At 53.2% G+C, this 25273-nt stretch overlaps 1 protein-coding gene across 1 annotated transcript; it reads left to right on the top strand.

Moving 5' to 3' along the window:
• Nucleotides 1-675: 675 nt before the first annotated feature.
• Nucleotides 676-13190, top strand: ST6GALNAC1 (ST6 N-acetylgalactosaminide alpha-2,6-sialyltransferase 1; the record flags this gene model as incomplete). The annotated part of the gene is made up of 9 exons (XM_081108991.1): nucleotides 676-806; nucleotides 6190-6883; nucleotides 8955-9123; nucleotides 9220-9391; nucleotides 9567-9705; nucleotides 10152-10255; nucleotides 10457-10546; nucleotides 10614-10713; nucleotides 10896-13190. 9 exons carry the CDS (start codon nucleotides 676-678, stop codon nucleotides 11085-11087), a joined length of 1791 nt encoding a protein of 596 aa, XP_080965117.1. The 3' UTR covers nucleotides 11088-13190.
• Between the last annotated feature and the right edge of the window lie 12083 nt (nucleotides 13191-25273).

The following is a 25273-nucleotide window of genomic DNA, read 5'->3' as shown; positions in this document are numbered from 1 at the left end:
GGATGGTCTTTTTTTTCCTTAAATATATTCTTACTGATTTCAGAGAGGAAGGGAGAGGGAGAAAGAGAGAGATAGAAACATCAATGATGAGTGAGAATCATTGATTGGCTGCCACCTACACACCCCACACTGGGGATCAAGCCTGAAACCTGGGCATGTGCCCTGACAGGGAATCGAACCCTGACCTCCTGGCTCACGGGCCTGCCGGGCTTTAGGATGGTCTTTTAAGAAAAGATTGCTAGGGGGCCTCGAACCAAATGGGTGCCCTTATTGTTGTCATAAAACTCACCTGTGCGTGGAGGCCGTGCACTCGTCCGGGGTCCCCACGGGTGTGGGACCTGCTGACGAACGCGAGGTTCCTCCCATGTAACACGTGTTTGTTTTACATGAAGTCCTCCGTTCAGAGACTGTCTTCAGGACAAAGAGAAGGAAGGGGAACTTGTCTGAACAAAAGGAGTTTTCCTTCGAGCCAGGCCGGCCTGGAGCCTCGCACAGCAAAGCGGCCCCTCCTCCCCTGGCAGACACCTCTCCGCAGCGGGGTTCCTCCCAGAGTCTCCATGAGGACAAAGGGCGTGCACTCCCCGGCCAGGACTCCCGAGCCTTTCCTCTCGCTGCCACGGTCCATGCCAAGGCCCCGGGACATGCAGAAGCTTCCCGAGGGCCCGACCCGCCACCATGAGGCCCCACCTGCGGAGACTCGCTCACCTGGGCCGCGCTGCCCACTGGCTCCTGCTCTTGGCCGGCTTGCTCTTCCTCCTGTTCACCCTGCCCGCCTTCGTTAAGGAACCAAATACAAAGCCCACCAGGTAAGACCCTGGCCTTTTCCAAGCCCGTCATTTGTTAGAGGAAACAGAAAACTCTGGAGGGAGGACTGGGGAACTCGGAGACACGGCTGTGCCCTCGTGGGGGACGGGGACCGGGAAGCCTGGGGACCGTGGAGGCGGTGGGAGCGGGGGTGCCACGGGCACGCAGGCAGGGGTTCGAGAGCAGGAGTATGTCTCCCCGGGGCTGTGAGTTTTCAGGGCAGTTCTGGGGTTCAGTTCTCACGTGCCATTCAGTGTCTCGAAGCAAAAGACTTACCCGTGTATTCATTCATTCACTTCATAACCATACTCTCCCTAAGAAGTCCGTCACGTCGGCAGGCAGCTTAAACACTGGGCCTCAAGAATCCATAGGAAGGATTTTCTAGACCAGTTTTCTTTCATGTATATCTCCTCCTATTGATTTCAGAGAGAGGAAGGGAGAGGGGGAGAGAGAGGGACATCAACGATGAGAGAGAATAACTGATCAACTGCCTCCTGCACACCCCACACTGGGGACCGAGCCCTCAGCACCCGGGCATGAGCCCTGCCTGGGAATCGAACCATGACCTCCTGGTTCCTTGGTCAATGTGCAACCACTGAGCCACACTGGCCAGGCTAGACCAGTTTTCTTAGAGAATAAACACATCTCCGGGAGTGAGAGACCCTGTTCTCTCTAGACTCAATTTTTAAAATTGTGTTTCACTCTTCTTGAACTCTGACAGCCATGCTTGTTCTCATGAAGTTTACAACAACACAGAAAGGTGGAGCAAGAAGGGAGGGTCTCTCCATTACACCCCATCTCTACCCACTCTTCTGGGGTGAGCACTCTTAATACCTGGGTGTATATGTAGTTATGATGTTATTGTCGCTGACACTTCTGTAGAATTCTCTAGGTGCCAGGCAGGATCCTAAATGCTTTATGTGAATTAACTCACTAATGCTTACGATTCTGAACATCCTGAAACACAGAGAGCTTAAGTGAGTCACCCAGACTTGCTTGCAGGGTGGATTCAAACCCAGCATTTGGGACCATAGCCTGTGCTCTTCACTGTATGCTATGCAAGCCCTAATGTGTGGGTGAACGGAGGGGTCGATAGGTAGGGAAGCAGGTGGATGACAGATGGATAGATACACATTGGTCCCCATTATGTCACACACAAATAACTTTATATAGATGAAATTTGTCTATCTTTTCCCTTATGGCCACTAGACTTTGTGCATTCCTAGGAAAGTCTGCCCCAGTCCAAAATGATATAGATTGTCTTCCATATTTTCTACGTTTGCTATGTAAGCTCAAATAGTTACTCTACCTGAAATTTACTTTTGTGTCGGCCTACATATGGGTTTGTAGATGTTGGAAGTCTTTTGATTGCAAATGACAAAAGCTTGACTCGATCTGGTTTACCTAAGAAGGTGAGGTGCGCTGTCCACTGAGGCCCGTAGGCTGGTGTTGTCCCAGGCCCGGAAGGTTGCCTGTATGATTCCCAGTCAGGCTGTGGGCTCAATCCCAGTTCGGGGGCGGGGAGGAGGCAGCCGAGTGATTGATGTTTCACTCTCAGATGGATGTTTTTCTCTCTCTCCCTTAAAAAAAAAAAAAAAGCCAACAAGTAAGAAGCTACGGGAGGGAGAGAGGCTCAGAGAATGAGTGCTTGGGGCGCCGGCCCCCTGGGAGTGAGTGGGGGTGAGCCGTGGGGGAATCGTGACCAGGTCCCTGGCCTCCTCCCCCGCCCAGTGCTTCGTGCCCGGCCCTGTTTCTGGTCCGGAGCGTTCTAAAAGCGGAAGGGGGTGGGCACTGACCCTGGGATGTGTCCCTGGGAAGAAGGCCAGTGCCCTCCGCCCACCCGGGGTCCCCACAGCCAGGATGCTGGGGCGGGCAGCTCAGCCCGGCCCGCGGAGGGATCCGAGCCCCAGGACCGCCCAGGTACCCGCTGGGGCGTGCAGGAGGCAACCATGGAGGTGCCCTCTCACATCGATGTTCCCTTCTCTTCCCCTCTCTCTAAAAATCAATAAACGATTCTTAAAAAGAAAGAAAGGAAGGAAGAAAGAAAGGAAAAGAGAGGGAGCTGTAAACCGCCAACCCCACGGGGAAGGAGAGTTTCCAAGGTCAGGAAAGCTTGGTGTGTGAAGGTCACTCCTTATCAAAGCGCTGTTGGCACTTTTATGGCTCTTTTATGGCTCTTTTATGGCGCGATCATTTCAGAGATTTGCAGATAGTAGCTAGGCTTTCTGTGTGTTATCTCTGATTATTTGTTTACAAAATGAAGAGGAGGAGGCTCACAAGGTTAAACAGATGCGTGGGATGGTGTGGTCACCACAGGAGGGATGGGAACCACCCTGACGTCCCAGGTGCGGCAGCCTGTGGACAAGACTCATCCGGGCCGGGGCCAGGGTGGGACTGGAGGAGGCAGCCTCCGCACCTGCCTGAGCCGGGACATGGAGGCAGCCGGAGCATCGCAAAGGGAGAGGAGCGAGCCACGGCCTGAAACGGGAAAAGGCCGCCCGTTGGGAGGGGAGGCTGATTAACGATGAACATCGCGAACCCCAGTGCCAGGCCCCGGCCCCGGCCTCGGCCCCTGACCGTCTAGCAAGCCTTTCGGGTGGCCAGTATCATCACCCTCACCTCCTCGCACAGATACAGGCGGTCAGGACACTAGTCCGAGGTCACCTCCTCACTTCAGCTCAGACCCAGCGGCCACGCCCCAGCCAGGACCCCAGGCAGGCAGCACCCCGCCCTCTATCGCAGCCGCCCGGACAGGAGGCCGTCAACCCAAAGTTGTTGTTTTTTTCTGAATTTCTTGTGGGTGGGAACCAACCGTCTTATTTGTCTCCGCGTCCCGGTCATCTGAATGGGGCCTGGGGACAGTGCAGGGGCACACGTCCTCGACTATCTCGCTACCGCATTCCCTTCCCGGGACAGACCGCTGTCTCGCCACGGCTTCAGGCTCAATGAGTTTTGAACACTTCGTCTTGCCTTTGCTCCCAGGTCCCCCTCATGCGATGTTTACCTAAGAATTTAGAGGGAGGCCCTGGCGGGTCTGGCTCGGTGGACAGAGCGTCGGCCTGCGGACCAAAGGGTCCGGGTTTGATTCCGGTCAAGGGCGCGTACCTTGGTGGCAGGCTCCTCCCTGGCCCGGGCCCTGGTCCGGGCATGTGCAGGAGGCAACGAATCGATGTGTTTCTCTCACATCGATGTTTCTCTCCCACTCTCCCTAAAAATCAGTGGAGAAATATCCTCGGGGGAGGATTAACAAACAAACAAACAAAAAACAAAGAATTTAGAGGGAGGAGGATGCCAAATTGTTTCATTTATGGAATAGAGCGGTGTGATCCTTGCTAATGATACATTTATTTTTCAAAGTGCAACGTTTTATATTCTTACCTCCCAAATAGGTCAGAATTAGGAAATTAAGTTGCTTCTGGCTTGGATGTGATCCATGAGTGATTTGCCTGGTCCTCTGACCTACAGGCTCTTAATAGAAAAAAGGGCCCCCCACCCTCCCACCACCCCAGCCCAGCCCAGCCCAGCCCACGGTGTATAAACCCACTCAGCATGTGGATGGAAGCAATTTGAACATTCAGCAAACACCCCACCTGAGAATCGGTAATGCCTGGATAAACACCCACCTCCTTAGCAATCCCAGGTGTGTTTAATTACAGGGAAGTAAAATGAAATATAATAGCGTCATGTTGTCTCGACCTGGGTCATTGCTAAGACTTCCCGTAAAAGTAGATGTGGCATTTGCGGGCTGAAGGGTCGGGCGGGGGCCGCTGTCTCTTGCCCCTCGATGGGCCCGCAGAGAGGGGCCCGGTGCTGGGTGTCCTCAGGGCTCACGTGACTGCTGCGGGCTGACAGGTAGAACGGCCCGGCCCACCCGCCGCACCCATCCCCGCTCACAGCCCGGCAGGTGCTGGACGCTGGCAAGGAAGACGTCCATGGGCCTCTGAGGTTTGGGGGCGGGAAGTGGGGGCGAATCCAGAGCCAGCCCAGTAGCAGCAGCTGTTTGCCAAGCAGGTAACACCTCGGCTTCCGCGTTGCCCTTGGAGCTTAAGCTCAATTATCAGCTTAGAGGGCAGCTCGGGGAGACCCAGCCTGAGCTCATGCCCTCAGCCTTTCTCCGAAACAGAGCAGCACAAACCCATCGCCAGCTTCCCTCGTGCACTGGCGGGCATTCTTTTTTTTTTTTTTAATATATTTTTATTGATTTCAGAGAGGAAAGGAGAGGGAGAGAGAGAGATAGAAACATTAATGATGAGAGAGTCATCTATCGGCTGCCTCCTGCACGCCCCACACTGGGGATCGAGCCCCCAACCAGGGCCTGGGGTGGCATTCTTTCAGAGTGAATACTCAGGGGGTGTCTGCCATCTCAGGAGCCGATGACCCCCTCTTTCTCTTGAGACTGACCTCCTCCTATGCACAGGGTGGACCCCAGGATGTCACCCACCGTGTTACCCAGACCCCTGGCCAGGGATGGAGAAAGCACCCAAGTGCGTGAGAATCTGGGCCCCCAAAATGAAACCCTGGGAGCATAGAGAGCCGACAGTCCCCAGAACAGGCGCTAGGGGGCGGCCGGCCCCCACCACGTGGGCTGAGAAAGTGAGAAGGAAGCCGCCGCAGAGGACCCGATCCCAGAGCCCCGAGCCCCGGGTCTGGACCCTCGGAGAGGCTCAGTCACTCCTCGCCCCTGGGTTCCTCCGGACACTTCCATCCTCACGGCCGCAGGCAGCTGCTGGCTGGGGAGCAGCGCCCCAAGCCAGTCTGTAAGGCAGACCCTTTGCGAGGCTCGATTCAAAGCCAAGGTTGGCAGCCCTGGTCTTGACATAAATGCGTCTCTTCCCCATTTTCTTTGAACAAGGTTACCATTGTTCCCTCCACTTCATTTAAAAAACAAAACACAAACCACCCAAGGTCGACTGAAGGGCCCCAACACACAAATCCAAGGTGACAGGTCTCAGGCCACACAAACTCTTTCTTAGACCTCAATCTGCAGCAGTGTCCCGGGCGCCACGGAGAACCCGGCAGAGAGGACGGGAGAGGGAGAGAGAATCACCGACCGGCTGCCTCCTGCACGCCCCACACTGATCCCCGCTGGGCATCGAGCCCGCAACCCGGGCATGTGCCCTGACCGGAATCGAACTGTGACCTCCTGGTTCATAGGTCGGACGGCCCGCCACCACTGAGCCGAGGGTGGGGGCTGGGGTAGAGGGCAGGGGGTGGGGAAGGGTCGGGGGAGGGGAGTTCCCAGGAGGCGAGGCTTCCTCTCTGGCGGATGGATGGGGGGATGGATGGGGATGCGGCTTCCTTTCCTCGCACAGGCACTGGCTTGCAGGCGGCCTGAGGCCCAAGCTTCTACTCCCTTCACCTTCATCAGCCGTTCTCTGTCCCCAGGCATCACAGGACAGAGGACATTAAAGAGAGGTCCTGGCCATCACTGCAGGAGACCTCGCCCCCGGCGCCCCCCGTGGACAGGAGGGACCCCACCCACGCAGGGTCCGCGCAGGAGAGCAGCACGCTGGACACGCGCCCTGAGGCCACGGGCTACACAGAGGCCGCAGGCCACACGGAGGCTGCGGGCCACACCGAGGCCACGGGTTACACAGAGGCCGCGGGCCACTCGGAGGCCACGGGCTACATCGTGGCCAGAGCGCCCGGCACAGCCAGGACGGCACTGTTCAGGAGTCAGGGCACCACAGTGGGCACACGGTCCCCGAGCAGTCAGGCAGGGGGGCCGGTCCCCCCTGGGACGGAGGCACCGCGGGTTCTGGATGCGAGGACAAGCAAAGGGAGGAGGGACAAGCATCAGCCGCCGACAGCCGCGGGGACAGCGCCGGTGCAGCCTCGGGCGCCCACGGCAGGGACGCCCATGCTGGAAAGCCGGGCTGAGGTGCTGACCCCCATGGGAGCAGGGTCACCCACGAAGGAAACCAAAGGAGTGACCACAGAGACGGCCGCCCCACGCGCCACCCCTTCCCGGAGCCCCGTCACACAGACCACCCGCAGGCTGCGGGCCGCCAACTTCAAGGCTGAGCCCAAGTGGGACTTTGAGGAACAATACAGCATGGACGTGGGGGGCTTACAGACGGTGAGTTTTGCCACGACCCTGCCCTCTGCCTCCGGCTCCGACGCCCCTCCTGGCACTCAGCCCATCCCCCTCCCTCACCTCCCAGGCTCCACTCCTAGGCTCTGCCTGGTCCCACCCCCAGGGTCGCCTCATCCTTCCTTGCTGGGGTCCAACCCCAGCAGGTCCAGGGGTCCCCAAAGGTGTGGACGGAGTCGGCGAAGAAGGAACGACACGGAGGCAGCGTTCAGTTGATCAGCACGGTTGGGTTCTCTAGCCAAGTTCTGGTTTGGTTCTCTCACTAGGTTCTCCAGCCAGGTTCTGTGGCCAGGTTCTTCAGCCAGGTTCTGTCCAGGTTCTCCAGCCAGGTTCAGTCACCAGGTTCTAGTCAGGTTCTCTTGCCATGTTCTATCCAGGTTCTGTAGCCAGGTTCTGTCTCTAGGTTCTTCAGCCATGTTCTCTCGCTAGGTTCTGTCTCTAGGTTCTGTGTAGGTTCTGTCTCCAGTTTCTGTCCAGGATCTTTTGCCATGTTCTCTCCAGCGAAGTTCTTCTGTCTCTAGGTTCTGTGTAGGTTCTGTGTCTAGGTTCTGTGTCCTGTTGTCTTGTTACATCTATATTTATACCAGTTGATTCCAATCCTATCAATCTCTATTCCAAAGGTTAGGGCGTTTCTTATCTCCATTCCAGAGAGTAAAGATTATGTAGCTTAAGCATGATTGTTCGTAGTTAAAGTGATTAATTACCCGCCTGGCACTTAGTTAAGGGGTTTTACTCCCTAACTTCAGGGGAAAATCCCTACCTGGGGAAACAACCTTTCTCAGAGAGGTGACCTTGGTTATAACACATAGTGCCAAGAAGGTGAGCAAACATATTAAGAACAGTATGCCATATATGCCAGGTCCCTTGAAACAGCAAGGATGGACCGGCTCCCGGCACTTCCTTCCTATCCCACCGCAATGGGGGGAGGAGGCAGGCCCCAGAATCCTGGCCGGGAGGCACGGGAAGGTGTGCGCAAGGAGCCCCCCGAGGCTCCGGACCAGGGGTCCTCAAACTACGGCCCGCGGGCCACATGCAAATACAAACATTGTATTTGTTACCGTTTTGTTTTTTTACTTCAAAATAAGATATGTGCAGTGTGCATAGGAATTTGTTCATAATTTTTTTTTAAACTACAGTCTGGCCCTCCAACGGCCTGAGGGAAGGTGAACTGGCCCCCTGCTTAAAAAGTTTGAGGCTCCTGCTCCGGACAGTCAGTGCCTGGCTATGTGCGTGCTTCGTAGCAACGCCAACGCGCAGCCGCTGGTTTCAAAGTGCAGGGAGCGGCTCCACAGAGGCTGTCAATCGGGTGACCGAGTGCAACCTGCTCTGGGGTTTGACCCCCCTCCCCATCCTCCGGTGGGCAGGAGGCTGGGGGTAGGAACTCACAGACAAGGATACCCAACTTGGTGTCGGCTGGCGCGGCTCAGTGGTTGAGCTTTGACCCATGAACCAGGAGGTCACGGTTCAATTCCTGTCAAGGGCACAGGCCCGGGTTGCGGGCTTGACCCCCAGTAGGGGGCGTGCAGGAGGCAGCTGATCAATGATTCTCTCTCATCATTGATGTTTCTCTCTCTCCCTCTCCCGTCCTCTCTGGGGTCAGTTATATAGACTCCGTGTATATGTATCTATAAAAGAATGCCCAGCCTGGTGCCCAGTGCTAGCGCCTGGGAATACCTTGTCTTCAGCATAGAGTGGTCCACCACCTCCCCTCTCTTCCATCCCTGAGAAAACACCCCAGAAGAGCCACACTGAGAACACAGACTCGTACACATGGTTGCAACCCTGCCAGGGCAGCACACGGACCACCCCGTGTCCCAGGGTCCCATTTCTCCCGCTCTGACAAAGGGGCATTGGCCTTGACGGCCAAGGACGCCCGCCCTCGGGGAAGCCTCAGGACGCAGCAGGCAGGCCACCAACAGGAGGGACGAGGCAGCAGAAGCGGTGCCTTCCCAACTTTGAGGCCGGCTCTCCGCCCCCTGCCGCCCGGCCCAGGCACGGCCATGGCCCTCCTGCGCCTGCCTGAACCCCCTCCCCCCCCCCCCCCCCCCGCATTTAGACCTGCCCCGACTCCGTGAAGGTGAGAGCCTCCAAGTCGCTCTGGCTCCGGCATCTCTTCCTGCCCAACCTCACCCTCTTCCTGGACTCCAGCCATTTCAACCGGAGCGAGTGGGAGCGCCTGGAGCACTTCGCCCCGCCCTTCGGCTTCATGGAGCTCAACCGCTCCTGTGAGTGCGGGCCTACGCCGGGGCCTGGGGTCTGCCTCTTCCCTGCCCCCCGCCCCGGCCCTCCCGGGGCGCTGACTGGAGGGCCCCCTGTTCCAGTGGTGCAGGAGGTCGTGACGCGCTTCCCTCCGGTGGCCCAGCAGCAGCTGCTCCTGGCCGGGCTCCCCGCCGGGAGCACCCAGTGCGTCAGCTGCGCCGTGGTGGGCAACGGGGGCATCCTGAACGACTCCCACGTGGGCCAGGAGATAGACGGCCACGACTACGTGTTCCGGTGAGCCCCCCCCCCCGCCCCCCAAGCTCCCCCTACAGAGACGGGCTCTCCGGAGCGCTGCGGGGTGTCCAGGCCTGTACAGGGCACCTCTCTTCCATCCCTCCTTCCTCTCCACCCGCCTCCACGCAGCTCCCTCTGCGCTCAGGGGTCTGTCTGCCCTCTGCCCTCTGCACAGATTGAGCGGCGCTGTCACTAAGGGCTACGAGCAGGACGTGGGCACTCGGACATCTTTCTACGGCTTCACCGCCTTCTCCCTGACGCAGTCGATCTACCAGCTGGGCAGCCGCGGCTTCCGGCACGCGCCTCTGGGGAAGGTGAGCAGGGGGAGGGGCCTCCGGGGAAGGTGAGCGGAGGGAGGGGCCTCCGGGGAAGGTGAGCAGAGGGCGGGGCCTCCGGGGAAGGTGAGCAGAGGGCGGGGCCTCTGGGGAAGGTGAGCAGAGGGCGGGGCCTCCGGGGAAGGTGAGCAGAGGGAGGGGCCTCCGGGGAAGGTGAGCAGAGGGCGGGGCCTCTGGGGAAGGTGAGCAGAGGGCGGGGCCTCCGGGGAAGGTGAGCAGAGGGCGGGGCCGGGCCAGCCAGACTCCAGGAAGGGGGCGCACAGGTGGGACGGGGCGTCCTGGCCCGGAGTCTGCAGCGGGTACAGGCTCAGTTCCCAGGGAGGAGGCAGGGGTGGGGGACAGGCCTGAGAGCCGCGGGCGGGCGGGCTGGAGGCAGAGCCGGGCCTCCCAGCCCCCCTGGGCCACTGGCTGCCCTCGGTCCCCAGGACATCCGCTACCTGCACTTCCTGGAAGGCACCCGGGACTATGAGTGGCTGGAGGCGCTGCTCCTGAACCGGACGGTCAAGGAAGGCAGCCTCTTCTGGTTCAGGTACCCTGCCCCCCTCGCCCAGGAGTGCGTGCGTGCGTGTGTGCGTGTGTGCGCGCGCGCGTGCGTGTGTGCGCGTGTGTGTGCGTGCGTGTGTGCGTGTGTGCGTGTGAGAGAGACAGAGAGAGAGAGCGCGCGCGCTGCGGGGCGGCCAGGCCCCAGGGAGGGCGGGAGGAGACTGAGCCCGGTGACCTCCTGCCGCAGGCACAGGCCCCAGGTCGTCTTCCGCGAGGCCCTGCGGCTGGACCGGTACCTGCTGCTGCACCCGGACCTGCTGCGCTACATGAAGAACAGGTGGGCGGCGGCCCGGGCGGCGGCGCGCGTCCCCTCCGCAGCCTCCTGACCGCGGGGTGTCTTCCAGGTTCCTGAGGTCGCGGACCCTGGACACGGCCCACTGGAGGATATACCGCCCCACCACCGGGGCCCTGCTGCTGCTCACCGCGCTGCAGCTCTGCGACCAGGTGGGGGCGGCGGGCGACGGCTCTGGGGTTCCCGCCTGCTGGCCCTGCCCGCCCAGGGGTGGCGTGGGCTGGGGCGGGGGTGCATGGGTGGGTGTTGGGGGGGGGGGACACGGCGCACACAGACCCTGATCAGAGGCCAGGAGAGAGCGACCCGGGCCGTTTCTCCACCGCCCTCGACGCAGGTGAGCGCCTACGGCTTCATCACCGAGGGCCACGAGCGCTTCTCCGACCACTACTACGACCGGTCGTGGAAAAAGACCGTCTTTTACACCAACCACGACTTCGCCCTGGAGAGGACGCTCTGGAAGCGGCTGCATGACGAGGGGATCATCCGGCTGTACCAGCGCCCCCTGGCGCCCAAGCGGAAGGTCTGATGGGCCCCGCAGGCCGGGCCAGGGCGGGAACATCGTCTGTCCGTCTGTCTGTCTGTCCGTCTGTCCGCACCATGAGGGACGCCCTGAGACTGCCGTGACTGGCGTTGGGAGCTTGGGAAGTGCCGGAGGTCTGTCCCGGGATGGGGAGGACAGGGCGCCTTTCTTTTCTTTTTTCTCTTTTTTAATCCTCACCAGAGGGCATTTCCCGTGGATTCTTCGGGAGAGTGGGAGAGAGACAGACAGAAACATCGATGTGAGAGAAGCACATCGGTTGGTTGCTTCCTGCATGTGCCCTGACCAGGGCCCAGGCCCAGGAGGAGCCTGCAACCGAGGTTCGTGGCTTTTTAAAAAATATATTTTATTGATTTTTTACAGAGAGGAAGGGAGAGGGATAGAGAGTTAGAAACATTGATGAGAGAGAAACATCGATCAGCTGCCTCCTACACACCCCACACTGGGGATGTGCCCACAACCAAGGTACATGCCCTTGACCAGAATCGAACCTGGGACCCTTCAGTCTGTAGGCTGACGCTCTATCCACTGAGCCACCCCCGCTAGGGCCGGGCTCCCTTCTTGAGACCGAGGAATTTTAACTGAACGGATGACAAGCGGTCAGTGCCACAGATCTCGGCTGAAAACCACCCTCACTGTGCGAAAGCGACATCGGCACAGAGGAAAGGCGGAAGCCATGGAAACACGGATCCGCGTTTGAAGTCCGATCTCTTAGCAGCGCTGAAGCCTTGAAGGCAGCTAATTTCACCCGGGACTGTCCAGGCCAGCGATTTTCAGCCGGTGCCGCCACAAGAATTTATAAAACACCAGTCCCTGGCTTCGCAGTGGCGCCCGGACCCTCTCCCCTTAGGCCGGCAAATAAAAACACGACCACAGACAACACTACAGGAGCCAGACATCCGTCGCGAATGAATCACAATTATACCTCTTTTTTTTTTTTTAAATATACCCTATTGATCCCTCCACAGAGAGGAAGGGAGAGGGAGAGAGAGTTAGAAACATCGATGAGAGAGAGACATCAATCAGCTGCCTCCTGCACACCCTCCACTGGGGATGTGCCCGCAACCAAGGTACATGCCCCTGACCAGAATCGAACCTGGGACCCTTTAGTCCGCAGACTGACGCTCTATCCGCTGAGCCAAACCGGTTAGGGCTATACCTCTTTTTTTTGTGTGTGTTTTTTGTCAGATCGGCAAAAAAATATATATTTTGTATGTGTGCCGCAGAATTTCAGTCGTTAGTTTATGGGCGCCCTGAGATGGAAAAGGTTGGAGATCGCTGATCTAGCGGATGCCGCTGGGGTTATCTGACCAGCCATCCTTGTCTTTGACAACTCTGGGCAGGGCGGGGTGTGTGTGTGTAGAAAACTGGTGGTAATAAAAAAGTCTCGTCCACGGAGATGCAAATACATGTTGTACAATGAAGACACGAGTAGCTGTTCCCGTGGGTAGTGGTCCGTGTTGTACAATGGAGACACGGGTAGCTGTTCCCGTGGGTAGTGGTCGTGTTGTACAATGGAGACACGGGTAGCTGTTCCCGTGGGTAGTGGTCCGTGTTGTACAATGGAGACACGGGTAGCTGTTCCCGTGGGTAGTGGACCATGTTGTACAATAAAGACATATCTTACTGGTTCCTTCACTCATGAATGCGTTAAATAAAATCCTTGTGCACACGAGTCACCATTTTACCCTGTAAAAAACATCCCTTAACACTTTCTTAGGCTGCTTCTTCGTCTGCAACATGACTTTTAGGGTCCATTTCACAAAGATTTTTAAAAACCGCTGTGTGTGTGTGAGACACCTGATGCAACAAGGAACGAGTTTTCCTCCCCTTTCATTCTTCTCTTCTCCCTGCATTTTCTCAACCCCCACGAGGAGACTCTGGGCTAAACCTAAGCCATTTCTGTTCATCTTCTTTGAGCTCTAGCTCCGGGATTTGGACTCTGAGGCCCAGAACCGCAAGAATGCTAAACAGAATTACTAATACCAATAGGACTGGATTTGCTTTGCTCGAAAAGGGTGCAGTACCAGCTCAGGGCAGAAGGTGGCGGCATCTTGGCGCACCATTCTCTTTAGTGCCCAGCTTTAGTTCTTTTTTAAAAAAAATATATATTTAAAAAAATATTTTTACTGATTTCAGAGGGGAAGGGATACTCCAACCCCTGTCACCCCTGGGAGCCAATGCCCCTCACGGAAGGGGTGCAAAGGCCCTGCCCCTTGCCTTAGGTCCAGACAATACTGTGTGTGACCGTCGCTTGGGTTCCGGAGCCTCGGCTTTACCTGAGCAGGTCTGGGTGGCCCCGCAGCCCCTCCCCCTCCAGGTGTCTGCTGAGGAGCCCTCCTGCAGTAAACCACGTTCCTTCACTCATGAATGCGTTAAATAAAATCCTTTCTTTCCCACGATAAAGACTGTCACCCAGAAATACATGTTGGACTGGCTTTCTTGGAAGCCTAGTTCTCTCACCAATTTGAAATAAAACCTTAACAGGGACACACAGTTCAATGGGAGCAGTTTTCGTACTGAATAGCTCCAACCCTTTTCCTTGACCCAATCCACCCTGGACCAAGAGTCCCAAGGCTTTCAAACCCCAGGCCTCTTCCCATCAGGAGTGACCTTGTAAGAATTCAAAGTCTGGCCCTCGCCAGTTTGGCTCAGTGGCGAGAGCGTCGGCCTGCAGACTGAAGGGTCCCAGGTTCAATTCCTGGTTAGGGCACATGGCTGTGTTGTGGGCTGGATCCCCAGTGGGGGGTATGCAGGAGGCAGCCAATCAATGATTCTCTCTCATCACTGATGTTTCTATCTCTCCCTCTTCCTTCCTCTCTGAAATCAATTAAAAAAAAAAAAAGAATTCAAAGCCTGGTCTAGAAATCGTCTTTTACCCACAGGGGAGCCACAATGTGTCATTCAAGGGGGTAGCATCATGGATCTTTCATGAACCACAGCCTCTCTCCTCCTGCCTCCTTTCCGGGGTCATGGATCAGGCACCCACACTGTTCCTAACCGGTCGGCCATGAATCAGCATTGTTCCTTCCTCACAGTCCTGTTTCTAAAGCAGCAGATTCGGAGGATTTTATTAGGTTTGATCAAATAATGGAATCGATTCCCCTTCCCCTGGGAAACTGACCTTTAGATCATTTTGCCACCAACTTCCCTTTTGCTTAGACCCCATTCCATGGGCTAAGACCAGTATCTCTCCCCTCCGGACTTGCCCTGGACCCAGACCCACACAGAGAACTCCCCACCGAAAAGCCCGCTGAGCGTCCTTTAAAACCTCCGACGCCCCTGTGCCTGGGTGCTGGCGCCATTTGGTGCCGGAAGCCGGTCCATCCTTGCTGCTTGACACAGTCGCTGCAGGGAAGAAACATCTGCACAGCATACGTTCCAAGGGACCTGGCGTATACGGCACACTGTTCTCAATATGTTTGCTCCCCTTCTTAGCGCCATGTGCTCTAACCGGGGCCACCTCCCCCGAGAAAGGTTGTTTCCCCCGGTGGGGATGTTTCCCTGGAGTTAGGGATTAACGGGACTAAGGGAGGGAATAAACCAGTAAAACCCCCTACTGTTACAGAAATGCCGTGTACTGCTTATGAGGAACTCAGACGAAGACTGTTAGCAATAAATCTGGGACTTGCTAGGCCAGTGATGGCGAACCTTTTGAGCTCGGCGTGTCAGCATTTGGAAAAACCCTAACTTAACTCTGGTGCCGTGTCACATATAGAAATTTTTTGATCTTTGCAACCATAGTAAAACAAAGACTTATATTTTTGATATTTATTTTATATATTTACATGCCATTTAACAAAGAAAAATCAACCAAAAGAATGCGTTCGCGTGTCACCTCTGACACGCGTGTCATAGGTTCGCCATCACTGTGCTAGGCCCACATCCCCAGGGGTCTACCCACCAGAGAAAGTACTAAAACCTATGCCCCTAAAAACCCTAAAAGGACAACTATCAAACAGCTAAAGAAATACCACTGCAAACAATGCAGGCAGGCTCCTTGTCTAAAAATCTTATGCGAGCCATGCGAGCAGAAAGACTTCCAACTAAGTGCCAGGCAGGTGGTTAATCACCATAACTACGAACAATCATGCTTAAGCTACCTAACCTTTACTGAGGCCATAGAATAGGATAATCTCCCTCAGTTACTTCCTTATAGCTTAACGGTAGAGCAGTAGAATAGTGACCTTGAAATATAAATAACAGCCCTAGCTGGTTTGGCTCAGTGAATAAGAGCGTCGGCCTGCGGACAGAAGGGTCCCAGGTTCGATTCCGGCCAAGGGCACATGCCTAGGTTGCGGGCTTGATCCCCAGTGGGGGGGGCGTGCAGGAGACAGCCGATCAATGATTCTCTCTCGTCATTGATGTTTCTATCTATCTATCCCTCTCCCTTCCTCTCTAAAATCAATAAACATACATTTAAAAAAAAAAGAAATATAAATAACAAACTAGCCCTTATAATGGAACACAGAGACTAACCTTTAGAACAGAATGTAGAAACATAGACGATAGATAAGATTAAAATCAACAGAGCTAGAGATAAGATTTTTAGCAAAGGTCAGATAAGAAACTATAAACATAAAACAAGGAACGGTAGAAGGTCAAAGGAGGACCCAAAACATACCCTGATGTAACTGTAGAGGCATGCTTATAGAAGCGAGTAGTATAAATACAGCTGTGACAGGACAATAAAAAAGAACCTGCCTATGCTGACCATCTGAACGCTGTCTCCGTGTCCTTCATTCTTCGCCGACGCCGTCCACACCTTTGGGAACCCCTGGACCGCTGGGGCTGGACCCTGGCAATTTGGGGGCTCAGCCCATCTGGTTTCCAGATGACCTCATAGATTTATAATTCTTTACCACTTTCAGCCTCGTATGTACCTCCTTTGGTGACCCTAACAGGTTTAACAGGTTCAAGTACAACTTGAACTCGGCCGCATTTCCTGCCTGACCACCTCTGTCCCACCCGGAGCTCCCAGCTCAGCAGTGTCTGTTTGTGCTCCTGCTGCAGTGAGGACACACTGGGGGATTTCTGAAGTTTATGGAAAGGAGTCGGTCACAGGGGTGCAAAAGTGGCGCCTGCCCGACGGGGTGCTGCAGGGACCGGGAGCGTGACGGAGCGGGAGGGAGGTCTGTGCCAGGCGCCGGAGGTCTGGGGTTTACTCTGGGGAGACTGGCAGCAGTCCCGGTCCGGTGTGCGGCTCTCCCAGCAGTCTCACCCCGCCTGGCTGTCGGTACCTAAAGCAAAGGTCACCTGAAGGCCAGGTGCCAGGCAAACGCCTGTGTTCCCAGGAGGGACGGCACCATATGTGCCTGAGGGTGTAGACTTTGTCCTCAGAACTGTTTGCAAATCAGTTTACCTTCACACACGGATTATCACATCCTGGGCAGGGGCGCCCTGCGGCAGGGAACCGGGCACCGGAGGCCCGGCCCTGGCCCCTCACACGCACATACCGGGCACCACGAGATCCGAGAGCAAACGGCACACCCAGGACGAGGTGCAACCAGCTTCCTCCGCGCGCTGGGCTGGCCTGAGGGAACAGGCCCCGCGTGCCCGCCACGCACACAGGCACCGCACCTGAATGACGGGCAAACGCCGGGCACGGCCGCGCCCCTCGTGAGCGGAGAATTCCTCCCCAACTTCGCTGGTTGTTTTGGGGGCGTCACAAACGGCCATGGTGCTCAGTACCCCAGAGTTAGGGGCGAAGGAAGTGGTAATCACACATCCAGGCGACAGGATGCGAGTGGGGAAGAGGCCTGGCAAGGGGCGTGGGGGGCGCAGTGGGTTTCTGCGGGGGCAGCATTGAGACCACCCACGCAGTGTCCTTTACCCCAGGGCTGGGTGCAGAACACGCGGGTCACGGTCCCCTGTCGCCGGGTGTTAGGAAACACGCGCACCCACCCACGCAGCTCACAGCACCTCCTTCCTTGCCTCTTGTCCGCCAGCCGCGGGGCTGGACACGAGGGAGCGAGTGCGGGCTAATGCTCCCCTCCTGTGAGGACCTGCCCAGGACAGCTTCCTTCTCCTGGGAGCCGAGCAGCCTCGGTGCCTCTCGGCGACGCCTGCCTGGCGCCTGCCCCTCGGATCAGATCGGCAGACCGGCTCTCCTGCGGCCAGATGAGTAACCCTTCCTCACCTCCCCGTCCTGGCATGTTCTCTCCGCTTTCCCTGCGGTCTGTCCTCCAAGTCCCGTTGGTTTAATAATTTGCATCTGTTTAACTTGCTTTTTCTTGCCCTGTGTGCCAATTATTTGGATTTCAACAAAGACTATCCTCTTTTTTCATATTATCTAATAAAAATATATATATATTTTAATATATTTTATTGATTTTTTACAGAGAGGAAGGGAGAGGGACAGAGTCAGAAACATCGATGAGACAGAAACATCGATCAGCTGCCTCCTGCACACCTCCCTACTGGGGATGTGCCCGCAACCAAGGTACATGCTGGAATCGAACCTGGGACCCCTCGGTCCGCAGGCCAACGCTCTATCCACTGAGCCAAACCAGTCAGGGCTCTAATAAAACATTTTAATTTAAAAATCATGGTGGTTTTTGGGGGGTTGGCTTTGGTCCCAGAACATCTTCTTAATGTTCTAATAGAATCTCCTTAAAAGGACTCTTACTACTGCTTGGGTAGGATTCGCATCTGGCCCTCCCCTCTCCCCGCCAGTGGGTGACAGCCAGTGCTCAGCGTGAACTTCCTCTCCGGTTGTGCAATGTCCCTACATGAGCGCTCTTGCCTGTCTGCCTAGAGCTCTGCACCCTCAGCACCCAGGCCAGCCAGCTCTCCTTATTGTCTATCCTGGGGGGCAGGGGGGGGCGAGCTCAGGGGGGGGCAGGGGTAGTAGCTGCAGCACCCGCCCCCCCTTCCTGCCAGGTCATCTCTTTGAAGTAATCAGCAGCCAGGGAGGCCCGTGGCCTCGGCTTGGCAAGGACACCTGGGCTCAGGGAGCCCTGGGGGAGGAGGCAGGTAAGGACTTGATCTTCTCGGTGCGGAGGTGAGGGGCTCTCACCAGGGACCAGCCGCGAGGAGGAGAGCACGCCTGAGCCCGCACACACCCTGAAAGTGCAGCCCGGGGCCGGGGACTCCGCCAGAGAGGGGAAGGGTGGCGGCCTGCACAGTCCCAGCCGGAGCTTCCCTCAGCCACCCCATGTGCGCACCCCCCCCCAATTTCCGCTACGTCTGTTGGTTTAGCCCCCGCTCAGAGGGCGCAGAGCGTCCACCAGGCGGTCATGTGACCAGGCAGCTCGCACTGTCCAAGAGCCTGTCACTGGAACTGTCCGCTGGGGACAGTGTCCCTGTGTGGCTGCCACCGGGTATTTGCGGAGAGATCTGTACAGAATGTTTCCAACAGGTGCGTTCGCAACAGCTTGAAACTGGAAAGAGCCCAAGTGTCCATCACCGAGAGCGGATGAAAGACGTGGGGCGTCCATGCGGGGGGACGGGACGCGCTCACGGGAAAGGGCACAGCCCGAGGCGCGCACCTCACACAGGAGCGGCTACGGTTTTGTGAAGGTTGAGGACAGTCACAGCTGGTTGTTACGTCAGACTGTGGTTTTCTCTGGAAGGGCGCCCGCTGGAAGGGCAGCGGGGGGACGTTCTGGGTAACGGAAATGTCTGTATGTTGCTCGGGTGTGGGTTCCAAGGACACAGACTAAGATCGATGTATTTCACGGCCCATAAATTATTCCTCCATTGAAAAGTAGGGGGTGGTAAAAAGCAGCCACTGTAATTCACGTTCACAGAGGAGAAAGAGAAAATTAATACTATGACTTCAATTGAAGCAGGGAATGCATTGACAAATTCAATACCCATTTGTATTTTATTTATTTTTTGGCTAATCCTCACCCGTGGATATTTTTCCATTGATTTTTAGAGAGATTGGGAGGGAGGAGGAGAGACAGAGAGAGAAACATCGATGTGAGAGATTGGTTGCCTCCTGCACATGCTCCTACTGGGGTGGGGATCAAGCCTGCAACAAGAATCGAACCCAGGACCCTTGACCAGAATCGAACCCAGGGCCCTTCTGTCCTCAGGCCAATGCTCTATCCATTGAGCCAAACCAGCTAGGTCCATATTTTTCAATAGATTAGGAGGAAAGGGGAGCTTCTTTCATCTGGTACAGAACAGCTACCAAAAAAGTTAAGCCAGCAACAAATATTCTGAATGGCAAAATATTAAAATCTTTTCCCCTGAGACTGGACCAAAGCTAAGATGCCAGCTGTCACTCCAACTATTCAACAGTGACCTGGATGTCCTGCCCCTTCAAAAAGGCACAGAAAAGACATAAAAGGCATAAGGATGGAAAAGTCATTGTTGACATGATCATGCACACAAAAATCCAAAATAATCTACAAACCATTACAGTGCCTTTAGCAAGGTCTCTAGATACAAAACCAAGGAAACCGACCACCATGCCTCTATGTGTCAGCAACAATCCAATGAGAAATGAAAATTTCCAAACAACGTTATTTTGAAAAACGATTTTTTTTTCTTCAAATAACATCAAAAAGCACCACACAGGAACAAAGCTAAGGGGAAATGCACACGGGTCTCCATACTGAAAACTATGAAACATTGAGAAACGAAAGACCCGAGTAAATGGAACTATAGACTATGTCCATGGATTGGAAGTCCAATATTGTTCCGACAACACATCCACCAAAACTAATCTATAGATTTAATGTGACCCCAATAGGGGTTTGTATAAATCAACAAGCTGATTCTAAAATGCACATGGAAGACAACAGGATGGTGATGGCCAGAGAGAAAGGGGGTGGGCAGAGGTCGAAGAGAGTGAAGGGGGGATAGATGATGATGGAAGGGACTTGACTTGGGGTGATGACCACATAATACGACATACAGATGATGCATTACAGAATTATACGCTGAAACCTCTATAATTTTATTAACCAATGTCACCCCAATAAATTCAATGAAAGTAAAAAATAAAAATAAATAAAATCTAAAAACAAACACACAAAAAATAAATAAGATGCATGTGGAAATACAGAAGGCCAAGAGCAGCCAGGGCGACACGGGGGAAACCCACAGGGCGGAGGCCTGGCCCTGCCAGGGACCAGATGCTCACCCAGCAGCGCTCACCCAGCAGGCAATGTGCCGCAGGCCCCGGGTTCGACTGGCCAAAGCCATAGAGCCCGACAAGATGAAGAGACAGAACTGGCTGCCGGCGGAACCGCCCTGAAGGAAGGGGTGGCGGCAGGTCTTCACGCGGAAGGAAAGGGTCCGAGAAGGGAGCGTGGAGCATTGGGACGAAGAAAAAACAAGGGGAGGAGCCAAAATACGGGTAAAAATAGACTGTCCTTCTCCTCTTGAGTCTTCCCACTTATGTTCGATGGTTAACACAGACACAGCACAGTCGGACGCGGTTCTAAATGCATGGAGAGTAAATATTTAAGATAACGGGGAGCATTTGAGATCTTGCTCCCAAGCCTGTGTTTTCAATTTGGCAAAAAACAAAGAACAAAAAAACCAAAATAACACCCCGCCCCCCCAAACAAATAAAAAAAACCTCCTATAAAACCTCCTATAAAAAAAGAGAAATATTTAAGGCAATTGTATTAGAAAGGTAGAGAATAAAGGGTCCTAAACAGAGGTCAGGTGTGTATACTTGTACAAACTAGTAAAGGGTGGGAAGCACAGACTGTAACCCACATATAAATAACATAATGCCTAGAGCAAGCACTTACAAAGCACTTACAAAGACAGACTCGAAAACACGGTAAATCTAAAGGGAATGCTGCCCGGCCGGTGTGGTTCAGTGGTTGAGCATCAACCCATGAACCAGGAGGTCACCAGTTCGATTCCCTGTCGAGGCGCATGCCTAGCCACTCTGTTCTGTGTTGAGTCTCCTTTCTTTACCCCCTGTCTTCTGTTTCCTCATTTTGGTGGAGCAACTCCTCTGGTAGCTTTCTTTTGAAAAGGAGTAGGAGAGAGAAAGAGTTTTAAAGACATTAATGCAGAAAAAGCCTTATTCCTCCACTACACTGATAGTTTGGCTAGGTATGGAATTCGAGATCAAAATTAGTTTTCCTTCATGGTTTTTAAGACATTTCTCCTTTGCTTTTCGGTCTCTACTTTTGTCTTTGAGAAATCCAAAGCCATTCTTTTTTTTTCAAAAAATATATTTTATTGATTTTTTACAGAGAGGAAGGGAGAGAGATAGAGAGTTAGAAACATCGATGAGAAACATCGATCAGCTGCCTCCTGCACTCCCCCTACTGGGGATGTGCCCGCAACCAAGGTCCATGCCCTTGACCGGAATCGAACCTGGGACCCTTCAGTCCGTAGGCTGCAGGCCGCCGATGCTCTATCCACTGAGCCACACCAGTCAGGGCCAAAGCCATTCTCGATCATTTTCATGTAACTTGATTTTCTCCCTCTGGAATCTTGTAGAATCTTCTCTGGGCATTGTGGGCCCTTTTCATGCTAGAAATACATGTCCTTCGATGCTGGGAAATTTTATGGGATAATTTTCATTGATGATTTGTACCCTTCCATTTTTCTCTCTCTTTCTAGGACTTTTTAAAAAATATATATTTTTATTGATTTCAGAGGGGAAGGGAGAGGGAGAGATAGAAACATCCATGCTGAGAGAGAATCACTGGTCAGCTGCCTCCTGCACGCCCCACACTGGGGATTGAGTCTGCAACCTGGGCATGTGCCCTTGGCCGGAATCAAACCTGGGACCCTTCAGTCCGCAGGTCAATGCTCTGTCCACTGAGCCAAACCATCTAGGGCTAGAACTTTTATTATTTGGAATTGGGCCTCCTATAATTTTTCTTATTTTTCCCCTCCTATTTATCTCCTTTACCTTCCTTTCTGGAAGTCTTCAGAACTCACACATTCCCTTAACATGCCAGACTCCATGAGCCACCACATCTTCAGTGCTGCTTGGTATCCTTCAGACCAAGCAAGGCTCCACTGAACTCTCCAGGGGGAAAAACCTCTGGTCTGTTGCCAGGGTTGGGCGGGGCAGACAAGTGGCTGAGGAGTGTATGGAAATGAATCATCCTAAACAGCTTTCCACCAGTCCTTATTATAGTTAACCCCATCACCCCATTTCCAAAATGCCCAATATTCCTAACCCGTTCGTATAAACTGCCTCGGTTCTTGGCTTCCCACCAAACTCTGAGTGTTCAGCTATCTTGAAAAGTGAAATCCGGTACCTCTTATCTTCTGCTTTCAATTTCCGGGATTGTGTTGCTGTGGCCTCCAATCCTCTCCTCCCTGCTTTGTGGGTTTATGCTCTCAAAAATTCCTGTATTAGCATCTGAGTGGGGTTTCAGGAAGGAATGTAACTGGATGCATATGTCCACTCTGTCATCTTCATCCAGAAGCCTGTGAAGAATGTTTAGTGTTTTTAGTTTAATGATGTTCTTTTAAAATTTTACTATAGCCCTAGCCAGTTTGGCTCAGTGGCTGGAGCATCGGCCTGCAGACCGAAGGGTCCCGGATTCAATTCCAGTCAAGGGCACAGGCCTAGGTTGCAGGCTTGGTCCCCAGTAGGGGGTGTGAGGAGGCAGCCGATCTCTCTCATCATGGATGTTTCTATCTCTCTCTCCCTCTCCCTTCCTCTCTGAAATCAATAAGAATATATTTTAAAAAATAAATAAAATTTTACTATAAGCCTTCTTCGTCAGCTGGGCTCTGCTGAGCAAGTACCGCCATGTGGTCCCAGTGCCCACATATGCACGTACCGTTACGTACGCTGTCATCCTTTAACTCCGGCCATGGCTCTCGACCTGGAGGGCAGGGCTTTCCTCTACATGTGCCCTCACGCTCGCGAATCACTGTCAGCGATGTGGACCCACAAACACGCTTCAAGCAGAGGAGAGAGATGGTGAGTCTCCACCTCATGTACATCCCAGTGGCCGCGAGCTGAGTGACAAGTGAACGTGGAAGGACAAAAGGGAAGACGGGGGGAATCAGAAGACAACTGTACTGCAAGCAGAGGCAGCCACTGGCAGGTAGTAGGGCTGGAGGGATGAACACAGATTTGAAAAGTATTTAGGACCGAGATGGAAAAAGGCTCAATCTGGACTCCAAACTAATAAAAAAAAATGCTGGGAATAGTTTTAAGTACCATAGACTGAAAATACTTAAAATCACTGATTTATTTTAAAGTAGTTAATGCATTAGAATAAGTACATTGTGGCAGCGCAATTGAGATGAATGATAAAATCATTTTAGATTTTGTAATTTTAACATTTTTGTTTCCTATTGTTACCACAACCAATTGCAACTGTGCAAAACTTTATCGCTTGCACTGAATAATGCAAGTAGGCAAATAAATTGTCTGCTGTCAAAACTGGCTGCTCATTTCTGACAAATCATTTATCTTTTTAAGAAATTAACATTTCCAAGAGGTTGGAAAAAAACCTCCCAGTAATAGGTCTATAGAAAAAAACATTTAAAAATCCTTTTAAATCTTGAAAAGCTTTGGGCTCTAATTGTCTGAATCACAAGCGCTAATCCCAGACCTAGAACATCGCAGCTAATATTTAAAATTCAGTCATCAACCTGTTTTCTTTTTGCAAGCTCAGTTTCGACTCAGCTCAATTCAGTGCATACATTTGTCCTCTCATAGATTCCTGAAATACAACGGGAACGATGCCCATCATGGCTTTTTTTTTTCTTCATAAAATAATTAATCACCTAAAAATGATTCTGATTGCAATGACAAACCCAGCCTGTGATATATAATTACAACATCTAATAAATGTTGATTAGGAACTTGAAATCCATGCCATTTCAGATGGTGAGAAATAAACGAATCTTTGTGTTTTTACAAAGATCTTACACAGGATTGTTTCAGAACACGGAATACTTGAAATTTTCATTACTCAGGTTTGTAAAATCATAATCCACCTCTTAAGGGAAAAGTATCTATATATACTTTTCAAGATTTTTTTTAAATATGTATTTTATTGATTTTCTTTTACAGAGAGGAAGGGAGAGGTATAGAGAGTAAGAAACATGGTGAGAGAGAAACATCGATCAGCCTCCTGCACACCCCCTACTGGGGATGTGCCCGCAACCAAGGTACATGCCCTTGACCGGAATCGAACCCGGGACCCTTCAGTCCGCAGGCCGACGCTCTATCCACTGAGCCAAACCGGGTAGGGCTACTTTTCAAGATTTTAATTCAACTTAATAATGACCTATTTCTTTTTATTAAAAATATATTTTTATCGATTTTTTTACAGAGAGGAAGGGAGAGGGATAGAGAGTTAGAAATATCAATGAGAGAGAAACATCGATCAGCTGCCTCCTGCATACCCCCTACTGGGGATGTACCCGCAACCAAGGTACATGCCGTTGAACGGAATTGAACCTGGGACACTTCAGTCCGCAGGCCAATGCTCTATCCACTGAGCCAAGCCGGTTAGGGCGATGACTTTCTATTTCTAAAGAATCTGATGAGGTTTATTTCACATTCAGACAAAGAAATAAATTTAACTTGAGATGGAAAGTTTCAAGCATATACAAAACAAACAAAGTAAAAAGAATTGAGTAACGAGCTGCCATTTGCAGCTCCTATAGATAATAACCTATATAATTTTTAATATCACATAATAATGATCAACTCCGCGCCAATCTTGTAAACGTAGGGCAACCAGCGGGCACTGAGTGGAGCTTAACTGCTGGGTGGCCAGGGAAAGAGATGAACAGACCCGCCCACGCTGCCTCCAGGGGACAGTGGGTGCACCGAACTGCTCCTCTCTGCACAGCAACATCAAATAACGCCTCAAGGGCGTGGGGGTGGGCACTTCACAAAAACAAGCCTGCCAATCACTAAACAGACAAGCAAATCACAAGCCTGGGCCGGGAGGGGGCTACCAGTACCAGAGTTGCTACAATATATTATCTAAAGTGTCCCATTTCTTCTTTTTTTAAAAAAAATATATTTTTGCCCTGGCTGGTTTGGCTCAGTGGATAGAGTGTCAGCCTGCAACCAAAGGATCCCTGGTTCGATTCCGGTCAAGGGCATGTACCTTGGCTGCAGGCTCCTCTCTGGCCTGGGCCCTGGTCAGAGTGTGTGCAGGAGGCAATCAACTGCTGTGTTTCTCTCACATCGATGTTTCTCTGTCTTTTCCTCTCTCTTCCACTCTCCCTAGAAATAGCCTCACCCTGGCTGGTTGGCT

Source organism: Myotis nattereri (assembly GCF_964212035.1).
Source record: "Myotis nattereri genome assembly, chromosome: 16".
NCBI classification, from domain to species: domain Eukaryota; kingdom Metazoa; phylum Chordata; class Mammalia; order Chiroptera; family Vespertilionidae; genus Myotis; species Myotis nattereri.
Note: the sequence above shows the minus strand (reverse complement) of the source record. Positions and strands in the feature narration are given on the sequence as shown.